At 35.4% G+C, this 18,013-nt stretch overlaps 2 protein-coding genes across 3 annotated transcripts; one reads left to right on the top strand and one right to left on the bottom strand.

Annotated features, from left to right (window-relative positions):
* Positions 1-1,054: 1,054 nt before the first annotated feature.
* LOC7461746 (homeobox-leucine zipper protein ANTHOCYANINLESS 2) lies at positions 1,055-7,321 on the bottom strand. Of its 2 annotated transcripts, none has more exons than XM_024595938.2 (9): positions 6,415-7,321; positions 6,079-6,290; positions 5,878-5,995; positions 5,090-5,779; positions 4,862-4,963; positions 4,534-4,749; positions 3,122-3,296; positions 2,665-3,032; positions 1,055-2,015 (listed from the first exon to the last, which is right to left on the bottom strand). In XM_024595938.2, exons 1-9 carry the CDS (start codon positions 6,592-6,594, stop codon positions 1,620-1,622), a joined length of 2,457 nt encoding a protein of 818 aa, XP_024451706.1. In that variant the 5' UTR covers positions 6,595-7,321; the 3' UTR covers positions 1,055-1,619. The 2 variants fall into 2 exon arrangements, with proteins under 2 accessions (XP_024451706.1, XP_002301331.2); XM_002301295.4 differs by having other exon boundaries at positions 6,079-6,296; positions 6,415-7,320.
* A 6,438-nt stretch (positions 7,322-13,759) lies between these two features.
* On the top strand, positions 13,760-16,224 carry LOC7494045 (50S ribosomal protein L5, chloroplastic). Its single transcript, XM_002302526.4, has 3 exons — positions 13,760-14,211; positions 14,296-14,496; positions 15,564-16,224. The coding sequence occupies exons 1-3, from the start codon at positions 13,963-13,965 to the stop codon at positions 15,912-15,914; spliced, it is 801 nt and encodes a 266-aa protein (XP_002302562.1). The 5' UTR covers positions 13,760-13,962; the 3' UTR covers positions 15,915-16,224.
* Positions 16,225-18,013: the final 1,789 nt, after the last annotated feature.

Below are 18,013 nucleotides of genomic sequence, written 5' to 3'. Positions count from 1 at the left end.
CCGGTGGCTAGGTTTCATTTTTCGCAAAGAGAGAGAGTTCTTTACTGGTGATTTTGTTATTTAATTATTTGTTGAGCTTTAAGAATACAAAAATTTCATTTTTATCATAATTTTATTCTTCCTGGGAAAATGAGTAGAGCTAAAGAGGGTATTATTACAAACAGAGACTTCTTTCATTCCAAAAGTATATCATCCACAAGTGTCATCATAACTTTAACCTCCAAAACCACTTTCCTTTCTCTCGCAATCAGAAATATTTAGCTTTTAGCAGCGAATCCATTTGTATATTTATATATAAAAAAAAGACTGACCAAAATGAGCATCACGATAGCTTTCATCTCTCATCCTCCCCACTGTCAAACCTCCAAGATCTATACGTGTCAACTTTTCACTGGGCTGTACACGCAAGCCAGGGGCAAAGACAAACCCTTAGCATTAAATAATAGCAACACCTTCTCCCATCGGCTTCTGCCCCCTCATTTATTGCCTTCGCAGTTTCTCAGACCTCTGTGTCTCCCGGTCCTCACTTGAGGAGGTGTTTGTAAGAGAGATTCAGTTCATTTTTTAAAGTATTTAAATATAATAATTTAAAGCAAAATATATATATATATTTAGAAAAAACAGATTACCCTGTAACAATCCCAGCGCCGCGTTACTACAACCTAATTAGGGCTCTTAATTTCTCGCTTAACAGTTACACAACAAGGGTGGACAGCAAACACTTTATTGAATACTCCCCCTTAAAAAGGCATAATCATTGTCACTTTAGGGTTTATATACGATTAAAATATCCTTTTTCGTACAGGTAGTCCAAATCTCTCATAGGCAACTTCATTTCTATGTGATCCTACTAAACCAAACAATTATTGTAGCATCAACAACACTTAAATACCGAAATAATAAAAAACCCTAAATCCTGATTACGTGTAGCGGGTAAAAGAAATAATACTATTTTAAAACAGCGTTGAAAATAAATTTTAAAAAAATAAAAATAAAATTTTTAAAAAACCAACCACTCAGACCCGTAAACTGACAGAAAATGTAAGTCCAATAATTAACCAAAAAAGGGGTTATTATTAGTAAACTTAGAATATCATAACAATACAAAACCCCACGAGTTAACAAACATCAACAAGCTGAACTAGTCATTCCAAGTTCAACAAAAACAGATTATATATATATAATCTGTATATTAATTTAAATATCAGAAAGACCCATTTTTTCTTTCTTAAAACACTGTTGGTTTTAACTCTTTTTTCAGTAATAGTAATTGAGGCAGAGGTCGACCGAGTCAATGCCCGAACCACCACCCTTGCCTCGTGTTAAGAGCACTCTTTGCAATATGCATACCAACTGCAACCCGGCTAGCAGTCACTGGCCCATAAATCCTCACCACCATGCAAGGAGTTACCACGCGCGGTTCGTTCTTGACTCAACACCCACAAACATCAACAAGAAGACAACTCACTTTTGTTTTTCCAGTCTCCCCACTCATTTACCAAGCGAGCGCTCTCTCTCTCTCTCTGACGCCATAAAATTAACAGACCAACACAGCCATGATAAAATTTATAAACTAACAAATACTCACTAATTGGACAGCTCAATCATGCATTGCATAATCAGCTTTCACATTGGAGAGCAGCCTTGATCTTTTGGACAGTGCATGAAATAAGGTTGTTGACTGTCTCCACAGATTCTACTGTAAGCTTCGCCGTAGGTAGACTATTCACCAATATTTGGAAGGCCACCGTCAAAAGGGACCCACTCACCCTCTCTTGGCCACCGACATTATTAGCAGTCGGGCCGCCATTAGTCGATGGGGGGTCACGTGAACCAGGCCCATCCGGTACGATAGCAAACCCTGACGGAAGAAGCGCCACGTAAGCCGAATCACCACCGTTCATCACTACGTGCATGGCCGGAGTGTCAACGGGAGCGTACACTACAAGAGAGCCTGCTGCATCTATGCATGTCTCTTGCAGTATTAGCATGCTACTCTGGTTAGCATTCATGGCCTGCCAGGAGGGAAAAAAAAAGGAGAAACCAGAACAGGGTGAATCACAATAATGGTCCCTGAATTTGACTCGGATTTACATTAGATCAGATGACGTTTTAACCTTTTCTTTAACGTATATACGAGTGTCAAAACAGATCAGGTTTTTTACATAAAAGGTGACAGGTGTTCATTATATTTTGACTTTTTGAGGCTTAAAAAGGATAGAGATTGTGCCTAAAAACTGGTCATGTCTACCTGTGACCATACAGATGATACTTCCAAATTCCTTTATATTTCACCTTTTTATCTAACCACGACAAAAACTAAGCGACCTGACACACCCAAGGGACACGCCAGAAATTTAAATCATCCCCCACATGACATTATTGTCCAAAACAATTCATGTCCTACCTAGCAGAGAAAGAGAGAAACCCTTGTAACTTAAGGTGCCTTTTCTTTTTTTCAACTCCCGAAAAAACAATTAAAACTAAAAAAATATATATTATTTTAATATATTTTCAATTAAAAAATACTTTTATTACCAAACTTAAACTTATTTTCATGACCCAGAACGATTTTATCTCTATCTTGTGCAGGAATGCAAGAAAAAGAAGAGACCTTGCAACTGATATATAATATTAAATAATTATGAAGATAAGAGAGGTTACGCTAGCACGTAGGAGAGAGACACAGTTGCCGTGATCCTGGCCTTTAGCAATGTGGGCCATTTCCTGCATTGGTCCACCGTTGGAGAGTATGTCCCACTCGCTTCTGAGTCGTTCATTGCGTAGGAAATCAAAGAGCCTTTGTGGAGAAACAGGTAGCCAAACAGAGGTCGCAGCGCTCAAAACTATGCCTGGTGGCTCACCAGGATCATCGACACTCTTTCGGGTCATAACCCTAACATCTTCATCAACATTTCCGGCATTCAGCTTGTTCCATTTGTGCACTGTGGAGGCACAAACCCCAGCACAGAAGTTATCGGTCATTCTTTGCGCCAGCTTCAACATGCTTCGGCGACCACTTGTAGTTATCGCTACACAAACACTTTACATGTCAACAAAGGTTGTTTTGGCAAGTTACAAAGATTTCCACATTGTTTAGGAAATTAACATTGATATTAACCTGTGTGGTCTCTACTAGGTACATTGGAGGACAAGAGGATGGCCAAACACTCGCATTGACGTTGAAGGGTAGCTATCCATCGTTGGGCACCGAAGCCCATGCCGGAGCTTATCACCGGCCGATAGAGCTGGTGTATTTGCCTTTCATCATATTGTGCATGCTCAACCCATGTAACCTGCATTTTAATAGTTTTGTTAGTTATGATATGGTTAATTGCACCAACTGCTCAAGTTGGAAAAATAACATATTCATTATTGTTTAATGATTGCTACCATACGAATTGATTGCTTCTCTTGTAGAGCAAAAAGACTAAATGTTCTTTTTACTTGGCTAATGATTAGGAATTAAAGCCACACAATATATAAGATCAAATGCCAGTTCCATGGAAGAAGGCTGAATGTCAGTCAAAGGCTGAATGTCAGTCAAAGTTCGTAGATTAAACAACAGCAAAAAGGATGTAGGAGGTTCATATTTTATTACTGTAAAGTATCAACCTTCTTCTGTGTCATTTTATAATATTTTACATATATTGAGTCAATGTTCAGACTTTCAAAGCAAATTTCCATATTAATTTACAAGGCAAATCTAGGGAAAGGGCTCTAGGTTGGGCTCAAAGAAAGAAATGGAATCAAGCAGTCCTTGCATAAAATAATGAAATGGAAAAAGATTTTGCAAGATTTGAGGGAACAAAGTACACAGTAGAAGCTGACATCGAGATGTGTACTATGGTCTTACATATACAAGCTTGGATACTCAAATGGAAACAAAATAATCAGTCTTGGCCTTTGACAATTAGGACTCTTCATTGAGTTAAAAATAAATAAATAAATAAATCACAAGGCTGGAACCAGGTCATACGCTGTAGCATGATTAAATACAAGATAATGAAGATAACCAAGATTGCATCATTGGAATAGAAGCATCAAATATATTGTTTATTCAATCAAAATTGAGGATAACTAGGCATTTACTAATGAAGGATATGAAATCAATGCGTTTAAGGCACCGCAATTCAAGTAATGGAGACTTCTATTTGATAAAATAAGTGGTGTAATCTCGATTTGCTGCTGTACCATGGAGTTTTTTATAAAAAAATTAAGCAACCCTAGTTGTTGAAACTTGAAATTTAAACAGTGTTTTGACATCAGAAGAAGCATCCAAGACAATATTATAAGACTCTAGGAAGGTTCAGATTGTGACAGGGGGAAACAGTGAGTAATCACTTGACAAACAAGACTCTTAGATGCATGAGCTCTCTAAGTGGCTTGGGAATGCAAATGCTCATGATTTTTGACCTGGTGTTTTGCCACAGATCAAATGTTCTCAACTGAAACACAATAAATGTAAAGAGAAAAGGGTACCGACCGGGCATGCTACAGGCCAAAAACGTGCACTAGTTTCTATATTATTACCTTGGAGTACCCATTGGGCATATCTTGCACCACACAACCAGAAGGAAGCCTCCTGCAGTTCACAAATGTCGGTGGTGCACCGGAAGTATCTCGGATGGTATCAATGGATACATCAACAACAGCCCAAACCCCCTCTGCGTGCTGCTTGCAAAATCGGAGAAAATTGACCTCACGCACCGGAACCAATGGGGATAAAACATGGAGCTCGGCTTGCATCTAAAAATGATGGATTAAGAGAAGATTTAGAGCTAAACAAACTGCTAAACAAGCACCACCAAAAATAGTAGAAATCTTACTAACAACAGTGAATAAGAGACGAGTAGCTTACCAACTGAAGTGAACCATTTCTAGTTCCCCCCATTCCACTGGCTATCACATCAGTGGTAGAGGTCCTTGCAATCATACAAGGAAACATTTCTGCCCATCGGTTCTAGGAACGAGAAAGAACACAAAAAGTGATTCCAATGAAATTACGAAAAAATATATATTAAACAGTCCAGAAAAGAAATTTTTTTTTATAAAAGACACCAATAAGGAGAGATTTTGAACAACTCACCGAATCCATCAGTGTCTCAACTAAGGCCAAACTGTTTATGATTACCATACCAGTCTCTCTAGAAGCCTCACTAACAAAGCCACTAGGCTTCATTCCAATGCAAGGAGTGAAGGTTCTCAAGTACCCCTCATGGTTCAATATTTCTCTACCACCCTCAAAGCTCCCGATCCAAAGAGGCTCATCCGTCTGAACCATTTTCACCAATTCATCCATGGCAGCTAAAGCCAACTCCAAGAACATGGATCTCTCTACTGATCTATCAATACCAGTAACACCAGCTGTTGCTAGTCTAGTTTGAGTTACCATAGACAAAGCACCAGAAATCCCACCTTCAAAATGAGGTCCCAAAGGCAATGTTGTAGCAATGGTGCTTAAACCAGCAAAACCATTACTACCAACTGCAAGTTCCAGGCTTGAATTCGTCGGAGGGCTAAGTGAAGAAGCTAACGAAGATATGGGGCGACCCAAGAACTTGCCCGCAAGTGCACAAACTCGATCTAGTTCATCTTTTAATCTAGCATTCTCAATCCTCAAATGCTGTTCTTCAAGTGACATATCACCAATTATCGCAGGACCACCACAGTTTGAGCACGATGGATTTCTCATGGCATCTCTTATGGACATGTTTTCTGCTCGAAGCTTGTCGTTATCTTGCCTGAGTAATGAGTTCTCATGGCGCTCCAGTTGAGTCTGTTGCAGAAAACAATCAAACACATTTTAACTTTCTATCCATAAAAATCCAGCCCAAAAGGGAAAACATCCATGGTTTGTTAATTATCATTCATCACCTTCATTTGGGTTCTACGATTTTGAAACCAGAACTTGACTTGCCTAGTCTCCAAGCACAGCCTTCTACTAAGCTCCAATCTTTGTTTCTCGTCAGGATGAGGACATTCCTTAAACAAACTGTAAAACAAACAAAAGCAACACTCTCTCAATATCACTCAACAAATCCTGTTGAAAGTGCAAATTAGTGATAGATATCATACGCTTCAAGTTCTTGGATTTGTTGTGGAGTGTGTCGGTGGTATCTCTTTTTTCTTGGAGGATTATCAGCTGCATCTTGATCGTCACCAGACGCACCATCCATGTTATCACTACCAGATCTGCTCTCATGTTCCTCTTCTCTGCTTCTCCTACCCACACTTGTCTCAAAGTTCTCAGCCATTCTAGTTATATCTCCTTGACCATCTATGTTTGGCTGTTGCTGATCAAGAATCAAACACAAACGAGGACGTTAGAGTTAAAGACCTCACCAAACAAACAACCCAAGTCACTTAGTAGCCAAACAAAAAAGAAACAAAGAGAAAGATGAAGGTGTGTACAAGGGCTAGAGAGAGTCCAGGAGAGTTGAACATGGATTTAGTGATAGAAGGAGAGACAAGGCGAGTCTGAGCTATTGCACCAGTGGGCATGTTGTTGTTATTGTTATAAAGTATATCAGCCACAATTCTTGCGCCACCACCACCAGGACTAGTGTTTTCAAGGAAACCCCCAAAACTCATTAAAGCTTAAGCCTTTTTTTTTTTACTCTATTTTTACACTAGACTTAAACGCTCTTTCTAGATTCACAAGAAACCATGCATAACCAAGTTTGAATCTTGAAATTATCATTCAAAAACCAAACCACAGATAGCCAAACAAGAAATCCTGAAATGGGTTTTTTTTTTAAAAATGAAGAGAAAATTAAAACTTTCCCCAAAATAAAGAAATCATAAGAAGATAGAAACAAAAGGGAAGAAGATAGAGAGGTAGAGGAGACACAAGGATAACATATATCTATCCAAATGTCTCCAACTCCCTCTCTCTGCTGAAAACTGAGAGAAAGGAAGAGAAAGAAGGCAAGCAAACCCTTTTTGTTATCTTCTTTGCTGCTTAGCGCTTCCTTCTCTATCCCTCTCTCCCCTTCTAAAAACCCTTTAAGTTTATGTCCGAAACTCTAACATTCAAAAGGCCTTAAATTGGCGTTGAGAAAACTGGGAAAGGGAAACCCTAGTTTTTTTTTTTTTTTTTTGGGGGGGGGGGGGTTGGTGTGTGGAAGTATTAGTATCTCGTTCTTTGCATGTTGACTGACACTGAGAGAGAACGGCTTCAAATAGAGAACCAACAAGAGAAAAGATAAAAAAACAAGGAAGAAGGAAGAAGACGAGCGGCCCTAAAAAGGATTTTGCACAGACAAGAAAGAGGAGAGAGGAGAAGCAAGTAAACCCCACAGGAATAAATAAATAAGGTAAAGATGAATTGAAATTATGTGGAGTATTCGAAGCCTTACAAATACAAACCTCCAAAGGAGTCGGTTGACTATCTTTCCACTTTTTATCTTAAATAAGCATTTTTCTGATTTAGATTTTAACCCTTTTTAAGATGACAGTGTAAGAGTCAAAGAGTAAAAGCAAATTTACTTTCACAGAGTACTCGGATTCGGTGTTGCCCTTCGGGAGATTTTTTCTTCTCTTTTTGTTCTTTCTATACTGTCATGGGGATCTGTTTAGATGCATCGTAGCAGGAAGACACTGACCAAAACCTCATGCGGCCTCAGAAAGTGTATTTTTCATTCACTGGTGAATCACGCAAGAGTTGAATATATTGAAAATATATTTTTAATCAAATGGATAATGATTTCATATTGGTCCTAATTCTAACTCAAGAAGTTGATTTGAGTGGTTTATCGAGTGAAGTTTGTTGAAGCAAGCATGTAATCTATCTGGGCATAATTTTTTCTTCCATTTCACCATAAGAGATATCTCCAAGTTATTTTGTGGCAATCCATGTCAGCAGGGGCGGCGGCAAGGGGAGCAAGCAAGGCCCGGGTTCCATTTAAAACATTTTAATTTTTTTTATTACCCAGAGATTAAGATGGCGTTATTACAGTGATTTTACTTTTGAATTCCAATTTACTCTTGGCATATTGGCATACGTGGAAAGAAAAAATATAAAAAAATTCTTTGTGAAATAAAAAATAAAGACAAATAGTCATCAATTTATTCTAATATAAATCTTATTGCTGATCAAATAAAGAAATAAAAATATAAATTATGAGTAAAATTTTTCTATAAAAAAATTGAAGCAGAGTCATTAATTAATTTATCTTTCATCAAACAAAATAAGGTAATTTAAATTTAAAATCTATTTTTATTTTGTTTTGAGATGTTTGTTAATAATTTTATGAGGTTTTTTTATAATTCTACCATTTTTGCTCTTTTTTTTCTCAGATCTGCTAGTTCTATCAAATTTTTTTTGAATTCTTGTTATAATGATTTTTTTCTAATTAATTAGATATATTTTATTGATTTGTTTTGATTATACTTGGATTTTTTTTATGTTTAGTTTTTAGCAGAGCCATCAAAATTATCAATTTTTTCTTACGATATATGTTTTGATCTTAGGTTGAACCATGAACAAAATAAGAAGAATTGATTCTTTTTTTGAAAAAAAAAATATTGATGACTCACAACTTATGAACCAACTCCAATGTGTAATGTTGAAGTTATGGTTGAGCAGCCCCAATGTACTTCAATTTACAAAGAATCTGCGTTGATTACTAGTGAGCAACCTCTTACCAGAATTGACATTGCTCGTTTAATTAGAAATCCAAGTAATCATCTTCAAATTTAGGAATACCCAGTTAATCAACAAGATGAAATTTGAAGGGTATACATTAATCTGGGACCATATCAACCTTTGATGTCTGAATATCCGCTGACTGGTAAAAAACATCCTCGTTGATTTCAGTCTCATTGGGTCAAAAGTTATCCATGGTTTGAATATTCAGAGAAACAAATATTATATTTTCTTATATTAATTTTGGCCCCTTCTAACAAATAATTCTAGCTCCACCACTGCATGTCAGTATAGTGTATTTAGAAAAAATTAATAAATTTCTTCAGATATAAGCTTTAAATTCGAACCCAAGAAGTCAATGATATTTCTTAATTGTCAAGCAAACTCCTTGAGGTTCTTCATAGACATACTGCATATTAAGTTTTTACCTTTCTTTTTTTAGGTGAACAAGTAATTCCCCGCGTCAACATTTTGCATATGGATGCGAACGGATTGCCTTTTATTGACTACGTGCACCAAATTGCATAAATTTAGAAGGGTGTTTGTTTTGTGTAAATGTTTTGTAGAAAAAGGTTTTCATGTTTATGTTTTTTATTTTTGTGAAATATTTTAGAGAGAACAATTAAAATATCTCCTAATAAACCTTTAAATTTAGTTTACTAGTTAAAAAATAGTTAATTCATAATGTTTTATAAAATATTTTTATGGTCACTAATTCATTCACAATATTATCATTGTTATTGCTGTTACTTCGTCACTTCGCCAACACCTTAACCATTATCGCCACCTTCACAAAATCATAACCACCATTATCACCTCCTTCCTTATTGCACAACTATTACATCATTATAACACGTCATCATAATCTGTTACTTCATTTTTACTTCACTAGTTACCAACCATTCATAAAATATTTTACAATAAAAAATATAATTTAAATCGGTGTTATTAGAATTGAACTCGATAATGAACCGATGAAGATGTCAATTTAAAGATCCATAAATTGAACAAATAATTTGCTAGTTGAAACCACGTTTCACTACTGGTTTTATACGGTAGCTACATTTTATTTAATTTTTCAAAAATTTGAAAAATAGTTTCAATAGTACTTCAATCAAACAACTAAATTTAATCTAATCATAAAACTTCCAAGTCTTTAAATAAGCCTTCCAAACATCCAAGTTTCTAAAGTCAAAATACAAAAGGTACACAGATAAGTGAAATGACTTAAATTTTGATGAAAGGTTCCAAATTCAAATAAAAAAAAATAGCAAATAGTGAAAGATCATAATATCTTTGATAGATTATCATTCAACATCCCGCTAAGTGCTGGATGGTTGTATTTTAATTACTTGAACTTGCGTCTCAATGTTTCATTAATCAAATTCTCTTCCAATTACATCCTATTGGTACCCCTAACCTCACTTGTATGGTCATCATCTTCATTATCATTACTATTTAAATTCGTACAAATCATCTATTGTAAGCAAATCATGAATTTTTTTAGAAGTGAAAGCACTTTAAATAAATAGATTAATTAGTTATCATATAACCAATAATATAAAAAATTTCAAAACAATTAATTTTGATGACTTTCAATAACCCATGTGATAATTGCACTAATGATTCATGTTGTCATGTATTAAACCAAACAATATCTCGCAGACATATGAGCAAGTTGACAAACATGTGCATAAGTAGCCGTAAAAGAATTGGTATATAGGTGAAACTAATCACTCTTCATAGCTCTATAAATAAACATATCTCACGACCATATTCACTTATCCTTACATGACTTTAGTGGCCATACTACAATAATCACTATGATAATTTTAAAAAAAAAGGATTCAAGATTATTTTTCCCTAGATATCTCCAAATCCAAGTTCAAAATACCTAGAATAAGGCTCCCTGAATTATGTTGGGGTTTCTTTTGATTATTTTTCAATTAAAATTCCACGTATATCAAGTACTACCAACAAGATTCTAGTAAACTAACGGGTAATTACCCATCTCAGGCACTTGAGAATCAATAAAAAAGAGGAAAAAAAACATGAAGCAATGCATATAGTTGATACCTTATCAACGAAAGAGGAAAACATGCAAGAACAAGCTCATTTTCTTAGTCCATAAAGTTTGTGTTTATTGTTAGCATAAGCTCACACGAGATTTTTTTTATAAAAAACCTATTGGTGATTTTTTATTGAAGAATAAAAGAGGGGTTCTTCATTTCTTTAGGTGCAATAACTAGTGAGATAAGAAAGAGAGGTCAAAATGCTTATAGAATTTCGACCTTAAATTTAGGATTTTTAGATGTTTAAAACGATGCAGTTGTGATTTTAAGATTTTCATTGTTTTAAAGAAAGATAAAAAAAAGGTCTATAATTTAGGTCATAAAAGCATAGAAAAATGCTAAGAAAAAAAACCAAGATTCATAATGTATAATGTAAACCAATACAAAATAAAGCAAAGTTATAATGTCCCATATAAGAGGCTAAAATAAAAATATATGCAAACATAGAAAGGGGTAGCAAGTTTTTTGCAAAAGTGCATACAGAAACGCCATTGATTTTATTCTTCCATAAATTAATGATTTTACTCAGTCAGTCATCCTACATAAAAAAATAATATAAATCTTATGTACAGATTTGAGAAAGAAAAGCAAAAGAACTTCTCTTTTGAAAGGAGAGTAAAAGTCAATACACTACCAGAAAATTAGAAAACACTAATAGAATATTTTGTTGGCATTTAGGCAAATATTCCATCAGTATTTTAATTATCAACAAAAACCCATCATCAAAAAATATATCATTGAGGATTTTATTCTCATCGGTAATGTCAAATGCTAATGGAATGGGCTGTGGAAAATTCGTGCCAAGAAAATAAATTTTGTCGCTCATGTTCCATTGATAACTAGTTTGCTAATATAATTGTCTATCGCCTATTCTTTCGGTAAATCCTAAATTTTTTATAAGTTTTGTCAAAAGTTTCATAATGGGTGCAAAGATTCCAATGAAATCACCAATGAAAATACCGATAGAATTCCCTTTTCGAAGATTTTGTTGGTGTTTTTACTATTTCTTTGGTTAATTATTATGATCCCTAAGCCTAAAATTCTCACGTAAATACATAACCATAACAACAATAACTTTTAATAAACTATAACTACAGGTCATAATAAACCACAACAAAAACACATTAAAAAAAATGTACATATACAAAACTCACATTACATTAAAATTCATAATATCATATACCATAAGGTCCAGGAGGGGGAGGAAAAAGTATACCTATAATGTACTCATTTGAGCCAAATATATCTTAGTTTCTTGTTGGAGTTCTGCGTTTATTTTTTCTCTCAAATCTTCTCTCTTTTTTATTCTCATATTTTGCATCGCAACAAACAATTGTTTATGAACTCTTTTCTAGACTAATTCATCAAAGTTTTGGGATGTATTGCTTGAGCTGGAATATAGCGTGCCTAAAATTGAAATTGTTCGGCTCACCCTCATTTCTCGAGCTAATACCATAGACATACCATCAATATAATTTATACTGGGTCCATCACCTGCAACAACCTCCATCCATAATTGAGGATTATTAGGAGGATGAGTGAAAATATCATCACAAAATTTCAAGGCTAAACTAGTGTTATATGTTTCCTACCTAACAAAAAAAAATCCAATTCTTAAATTCAATTACATTTCATATTATTGATGCAAGTAAATATTATTAAGGCAATGATAGTTATAAAAAACTTACAACGAACACTTTTGCTATTGTATCGACAAAGTTTTTCTTATTTTTTCTTTTATCCCTCTTCTTTATATGATTTTCTCATATAACTCCTTTGAAGTTAGTTCACGCTAGTATGTTAAAAGTCTCACAAATAAACACTTAATTATAATATTTAAAAAATAATAAAATATATAACAACGAGATTTTACTAAGTGCTTTATATGGTTGATAAATAGAAGCACTCCTCCTGTGTGTTTGCTCATTGAAACATTGCTTAATTATTCCACGTGACATGCATCAATTTACATATTTCCTATTGGCCAGATAAATGGATTTTTTAGGATGGAAATCTATTTTTTTAACTCATTTTCACCAAAAAAAATACTTAATAAACACCATAAACACATCCCCAAACTCACCCAAAAATGAAAATGAACCAAATAAAAAAAAAATCTATAAATTGAGCATGATCTACCTTCATAGGCAAGAAACAAATTTAAAACCATCATCATCAAACCTCCATCATCCAATGAAAATCGTTGACACCAAGAATGACAAGTGTCCTTATCGAAAAGTGGCTCAACTTATAACTTTGTCTCTCTTAATTGCTTTCAAGCAAGTTTCCCTCTCATCTCTCTAACACATAGACTGAAAAATAAACAAAATAAATTATGACATCAAAACAAAAGTTATAGAAAATTTAAGATTGACCATGTATTTTTAGCATGTTTTGCATTTCAGTTCTTTATCTTATAATTTTGTTTTTTATAATAATTTAGAACTTAATTTTATTTAACTAGGCTAAAAATATTATTTTAATTAAAAAAAATCAGACTTGCCAAACAGAAAATTGATCCTCAACCATGGCCACATTTTACCATTTTCATTCAATCACACTAAATTTGAACGTCATTACCTATTAAATATTGAAAAAACGAAAAGCCCTTACGTGCAAAACATTTATATTTGTAAAAATACCTCAAGCCAATAAAAAGCCCCCCTAATCCTTTCTCGAGGGAGCCAAATTTCTCCTGAATAATAAGATGTCATGTGCTCCTAGCATGAATTAATTGCTACATAAATGGCACCTTATTGCTTTGACTATTGAATAATGCAAAGCAGCCACTCCAGCAAAGATTCCTTCAACATTATTATGTATATTTTCTTTTCTAATAATGTTAGCAGAATACGATGTTTCGCACTTCACAGCGGAATGCCTTTTTCAAATAATTTTTTAATTAAAAATATATTAAAATAATTTCTTTCATTAAAATTAGAATAAAATATTAAAAAATATTATATTTTTATATTTTTAAACTAAAATTAGAGATTTATTTTTTTTCCCCTAAATAAAAAGGCAATAATTTGCCATCCCTCTTATCCTTTCTCCTTCACAACCCGCCACCAACAACTCCCTAAATTTACAACACACCCACACACCAGCACCCCCGTAAGTGGCACTTACGTAAATAACTTCAACCTCCGAACCCATTTCACAATCCCGCTCTCCAAACCCCATCAACAGAAAAGCTGTGTCCAACCCCCTCCTTTCAAAAAAAAAAAAATCACCAGAAAAATGGCCACTACTTCGCTCTTATCCTCCTCGGCGGCGTCGTTTTACGGCCGATTCCCCACTCTCCCACCGCACTTAAACGCAAGAGTAACGTACGGAAGCCGGAATGGGGTGGTGTCAGTGAGAGCTACTGGAGATGTTGTTTTGGTGGACAAATCAGAAGCAGAGAAAAGCAATCGGCTCAAAACCACATTCCTTGAAAAAATCGTCCCTTTGCTGATAGAAGAGTTCAGCTACACTAACATTCACCAGGTAACTCTTTATAAATTTTCCAATTTACTGATAAAGTTATTCTAATTTGCAATTTGCTGAAATTTGAATTTCTCATTTCTTTAGGTTCCAAAAATTCAGAAGGTTGTGGTGAATTGTGGGATTGGAGATGCTGCGCAGAATGCTAAGGGGTTGGACGCAGCGATAAATGATTTGGCTCTTATCACAGGCCAAAGACCCGTAAAGACGCGGGCCAGGAATTCGGTTGCGACCTTCAAGATTAGGGAAGGCCAACCACTTGGTATTGCTGTTACACTCAGAGGAAACGTGAGCATTTGTGTTTTTTTCTCTTTATCGAATTTTCTTATTTATGTTCATGGCCGCGGCTACATATTTCATGATAAATTAGCTAGGAGTCTAAACTCTAGAGGCTATATGTTATTTGGCCATCATAGCGCAAGATTTCTTCATTTGTGTTTTGGAAGGGTGTTGTAGTTTTTGAAGGGGCTTTGATGAAAATGATATTAAAGTGTCAGGAGAAGCTGCTTGGGTATAGTTGAAGTTACAGGTGCAAGAGTGAAAAATACTGCATGTCCAGCTCCCTTCTAGATAGAGAAGAAATGCCAGGATGCATATTTTTGTGATAATTATTGTAATGGTTGATTCGATGATGTGTGCTTTTAGTAGCATGTAGATCAATAGTGGGGGCATTTAGCTTAGTCGATGATACTGGCTATTAGGGAAGTAAAAGTTATTGATTTTTGGAATTGAGTTTCTCACTTTGATTAGATGATGGGATTTCTCTTGTTTGATCTCACAAAAACATGCTCTTAAACTCCAATTCTAAACAGGATTTGAGGCTTACCGTCAAGTTTTGAATGATAATATGTGGATTTTTGTATTTATTTTGGTGTTCGCTTCTGCATGTGGGAGATATAGTGATTGCTCAAGATGATGGATCCTTAGAGCATGATCATTCATTTCAATGATGGCAATGCTCAATGAAATTTTAGAAGAAACACGGCAAAGATGATGGCTATGGTCCATAGGTAGAGTCTTGAGATGATCGCCACTACTCTACTGTGGGAAATTTGTTCCTTTTCAGCTCAATGTTAGCACTTGTTTTCTGTCTTTTATCACGATGGTCTGTGCTTCGGAGTAGGGCATTCTTATACTTGTACACGCTCCCATACCACTTTGATCTTGAATAAACACCATGTAATTTGTCGGCTATCGATCTTGTTGCTCATATCCTGATTTTACTTGCTGTTTAGATCAGATCATAACAGGTGCATCTCATTACCAATTTTGTATTCTGGTGCATTTTGTTGGTTGCATTCTTTTTAATTTCACATGGAAATTTCGTAATTTGTATCGGTGATTATCTTTTTCAGCTGATGTACTCGTTCTTAGATCGACTTGTTAACTTGGGGCTGCCTAGGACAAGGGATTTCCAAGGTGTGACTGCAAACAGCTTTGATGGACATGGCAACTACAGCGTTGGAATTCGCGACCAGAGTGTGTTCCCAGAGATTAGGTTTGATGCGGTTGGTAAAGCCAGGGGAATGGATGTGTGCATTGCAACCACAGCTAACACCGATCAAGAAGCGCAAAGACTCTTGGCTCTCATGGGTATGCCATTTAGAGAAGGTGGTGGTGGTGGTGGTGCTACCGCTCAGCCTCGCAAGAAGAAATTGAAGGCACACCACTTTGATTCAAAATCGAAGGGAAGGAGTAGGCGATGATAAGAGTTATTATTATCTCCATCCAAGTCTGTAACATTTCCATGCAGTATTTGTTGGATCCCAAATTTGATGTAACGGACGAAAGATTTATCAAATCTGTTTCCCTCAAATTATTTTGGGTTGTTAGTGGACGTTTTTGTTCATAGCAAGTCAAAGGAAGATCAATGTAAGATTCCGCAACGTGTTGTTCTTCAAATCTCCATTCTTCAGACATGTGATTATTGAGCATGCTTGGCTACATGCATTGCATGACTCGTATGCTACTGCATCATGCCTTTTGAAATTGAATTCTAAGATGCAATTTTGTTAAGGTAGTTGATTATTCTTTTTATTTTCATCCTTCCTAATTTTTTTTTATTTTTATAACTTCATTTTATTTCTTTCTTCATGTAATTATTTTCTCCTTCTATATTTATTGATTTAAGTATTAGAAAGTTTTTTATTCCTCAAGAGACTTTGGAGACTTGTTTTTCCAAGTGAATGTCCAGCCATCAGGTCAAACCTATTAATTAGAGGCTAGCCCAGTCACAACAACAACCCAAGAAGCAACCATGAAAAATCTAATTTATGTTTGAAAGTTTTTCATGGCTTCATCAAAGACTTTGTTCTTTCTCCTTATTTAAAAAAAAAGCACTATGATTTTTTGGATTCATTTTTAGACATTCCATATCTTCTAGTTAAGTTACTTCACATTTTACAAGGTAATGAAAAAAAAAATCACAAAGTATAAAAGAACAATACAAAATTTAAGAGATTGTTAGCAATAATCTAAACCTCCCTCAATAAATTATATAATGTCATGAAGAAGAAAAGATGCAAATAATAAAGAAAGTTAATCTATGAAAACAAAACTGTAACTTTTTTTGAACAACTCGCAAACTTTCCTTAAAGCTACGAAGGAAAAACCTTCTCAATCATACAGCGAAGGAGCCATAAAAACTCAGCGCATGCTTAAATCACATAATTCTAGACCAGATAGATGCGGACAAACAACACTAATTTAGCTGTGCAAGGTAACTATTATATACCAGCAACTTGCTTAATTCTTACATCATGCCTATGGTCAATGGGTCATTTTTAGATGTCTTTTGCTTTATATGACGAAAGCATGCCGAAGAAATACGTAGCCTTTTCTAGATACTGCAAAAAAGCAAATGCATGAATCATAAATCTGGGAAAACACCAGAAACGTGCTTAATGAATGAACAAGATCATAAAGTCAATGGAGAGGGCTATATTTACTCAAATTTGTCATAAACTTTTTACTTCTTATGAAGGCTTGGAAGTCCCAACTAGAAATCAAGTCCAAGTGTCCAAGCTCTCTAGCTAGCAGGAGGGTGTATACATAAGAATTCCTGTGTGAATGTAAGGATAGTAGACCCAGTAGAGGTGGGTTGAGGGTTCTGTTCCCATCCACAGGCCCACACCCCCACATGACCTTTCACTCTCATGGTGGTTGTAATCTGAACGTAGACTTAATTCTATGAATCCAGGTAGTGAGATAGTTGCAGCAGGGAGGCATCAGGCCCACACAACCATCTGCTCTTGCTCTTGCTCTTGCTGCGGCATTAATAACCCATTTGCCAGATTTCAAGCCTCTTTACATTAAAGCTTGACCGGCGGCCACCTCTCCTTTTCTATTCTGGAAAATGGCCATCAAATAAGGTCTTGTAAAGAGGAGCTATTTATGAAACCACTAATCTGCCTTTTATATCTCCTTTTCCTTCCATCATCTCACTTTCAAGCTCGCCCATCGGACCGGGAAAAAAAAGAGAAGAATTTTACACCAACGCAAACTATAGCTCCTGCTTTTGGTGCATCTCAGGATTAAAGAAGCCTGTGTATAAATCTTCTTGGTGAAGATTACTTGATCACATCTGTAAGTAATGGTCCTGACAAAGTTTCAAGTCCATAGTTCATTAGAACTCTCTGTTGAAAGATCGCCCCATGAGGCGTGGGGACAGCTTAACCTCTTCATCTCATCAATGTCCCCCGTGTGATGGGAACATGGGGAGGAGTTAAGATGGAGTGACGAAGTATCATCTACCTGTCCAAATTCACCAACAATATTTAAGGATTTGGATTGACGTTTCCAACTC

Source organism: Populus trichocarpa, chromosome 2, assembly GCF_000002775.5.
Source record: "Populus trichocarpa isolate Nisqually-1 chromosome 2, P.trichocarpa_v4.1, whole genome shotgun sequence".
NCBI classification, from domain to species: Eukaryota; Viridiplantae; Streptophyta; class Magnoliopsida; order Malpighiales; family Salicaceae; genus Populus; species Populus trichocarpa.
The sequence above is the reverse complement of the archived record's forward strand: the minus strand, read 5'-3'. Positions and strand labels throughout refer to the sequence as shown.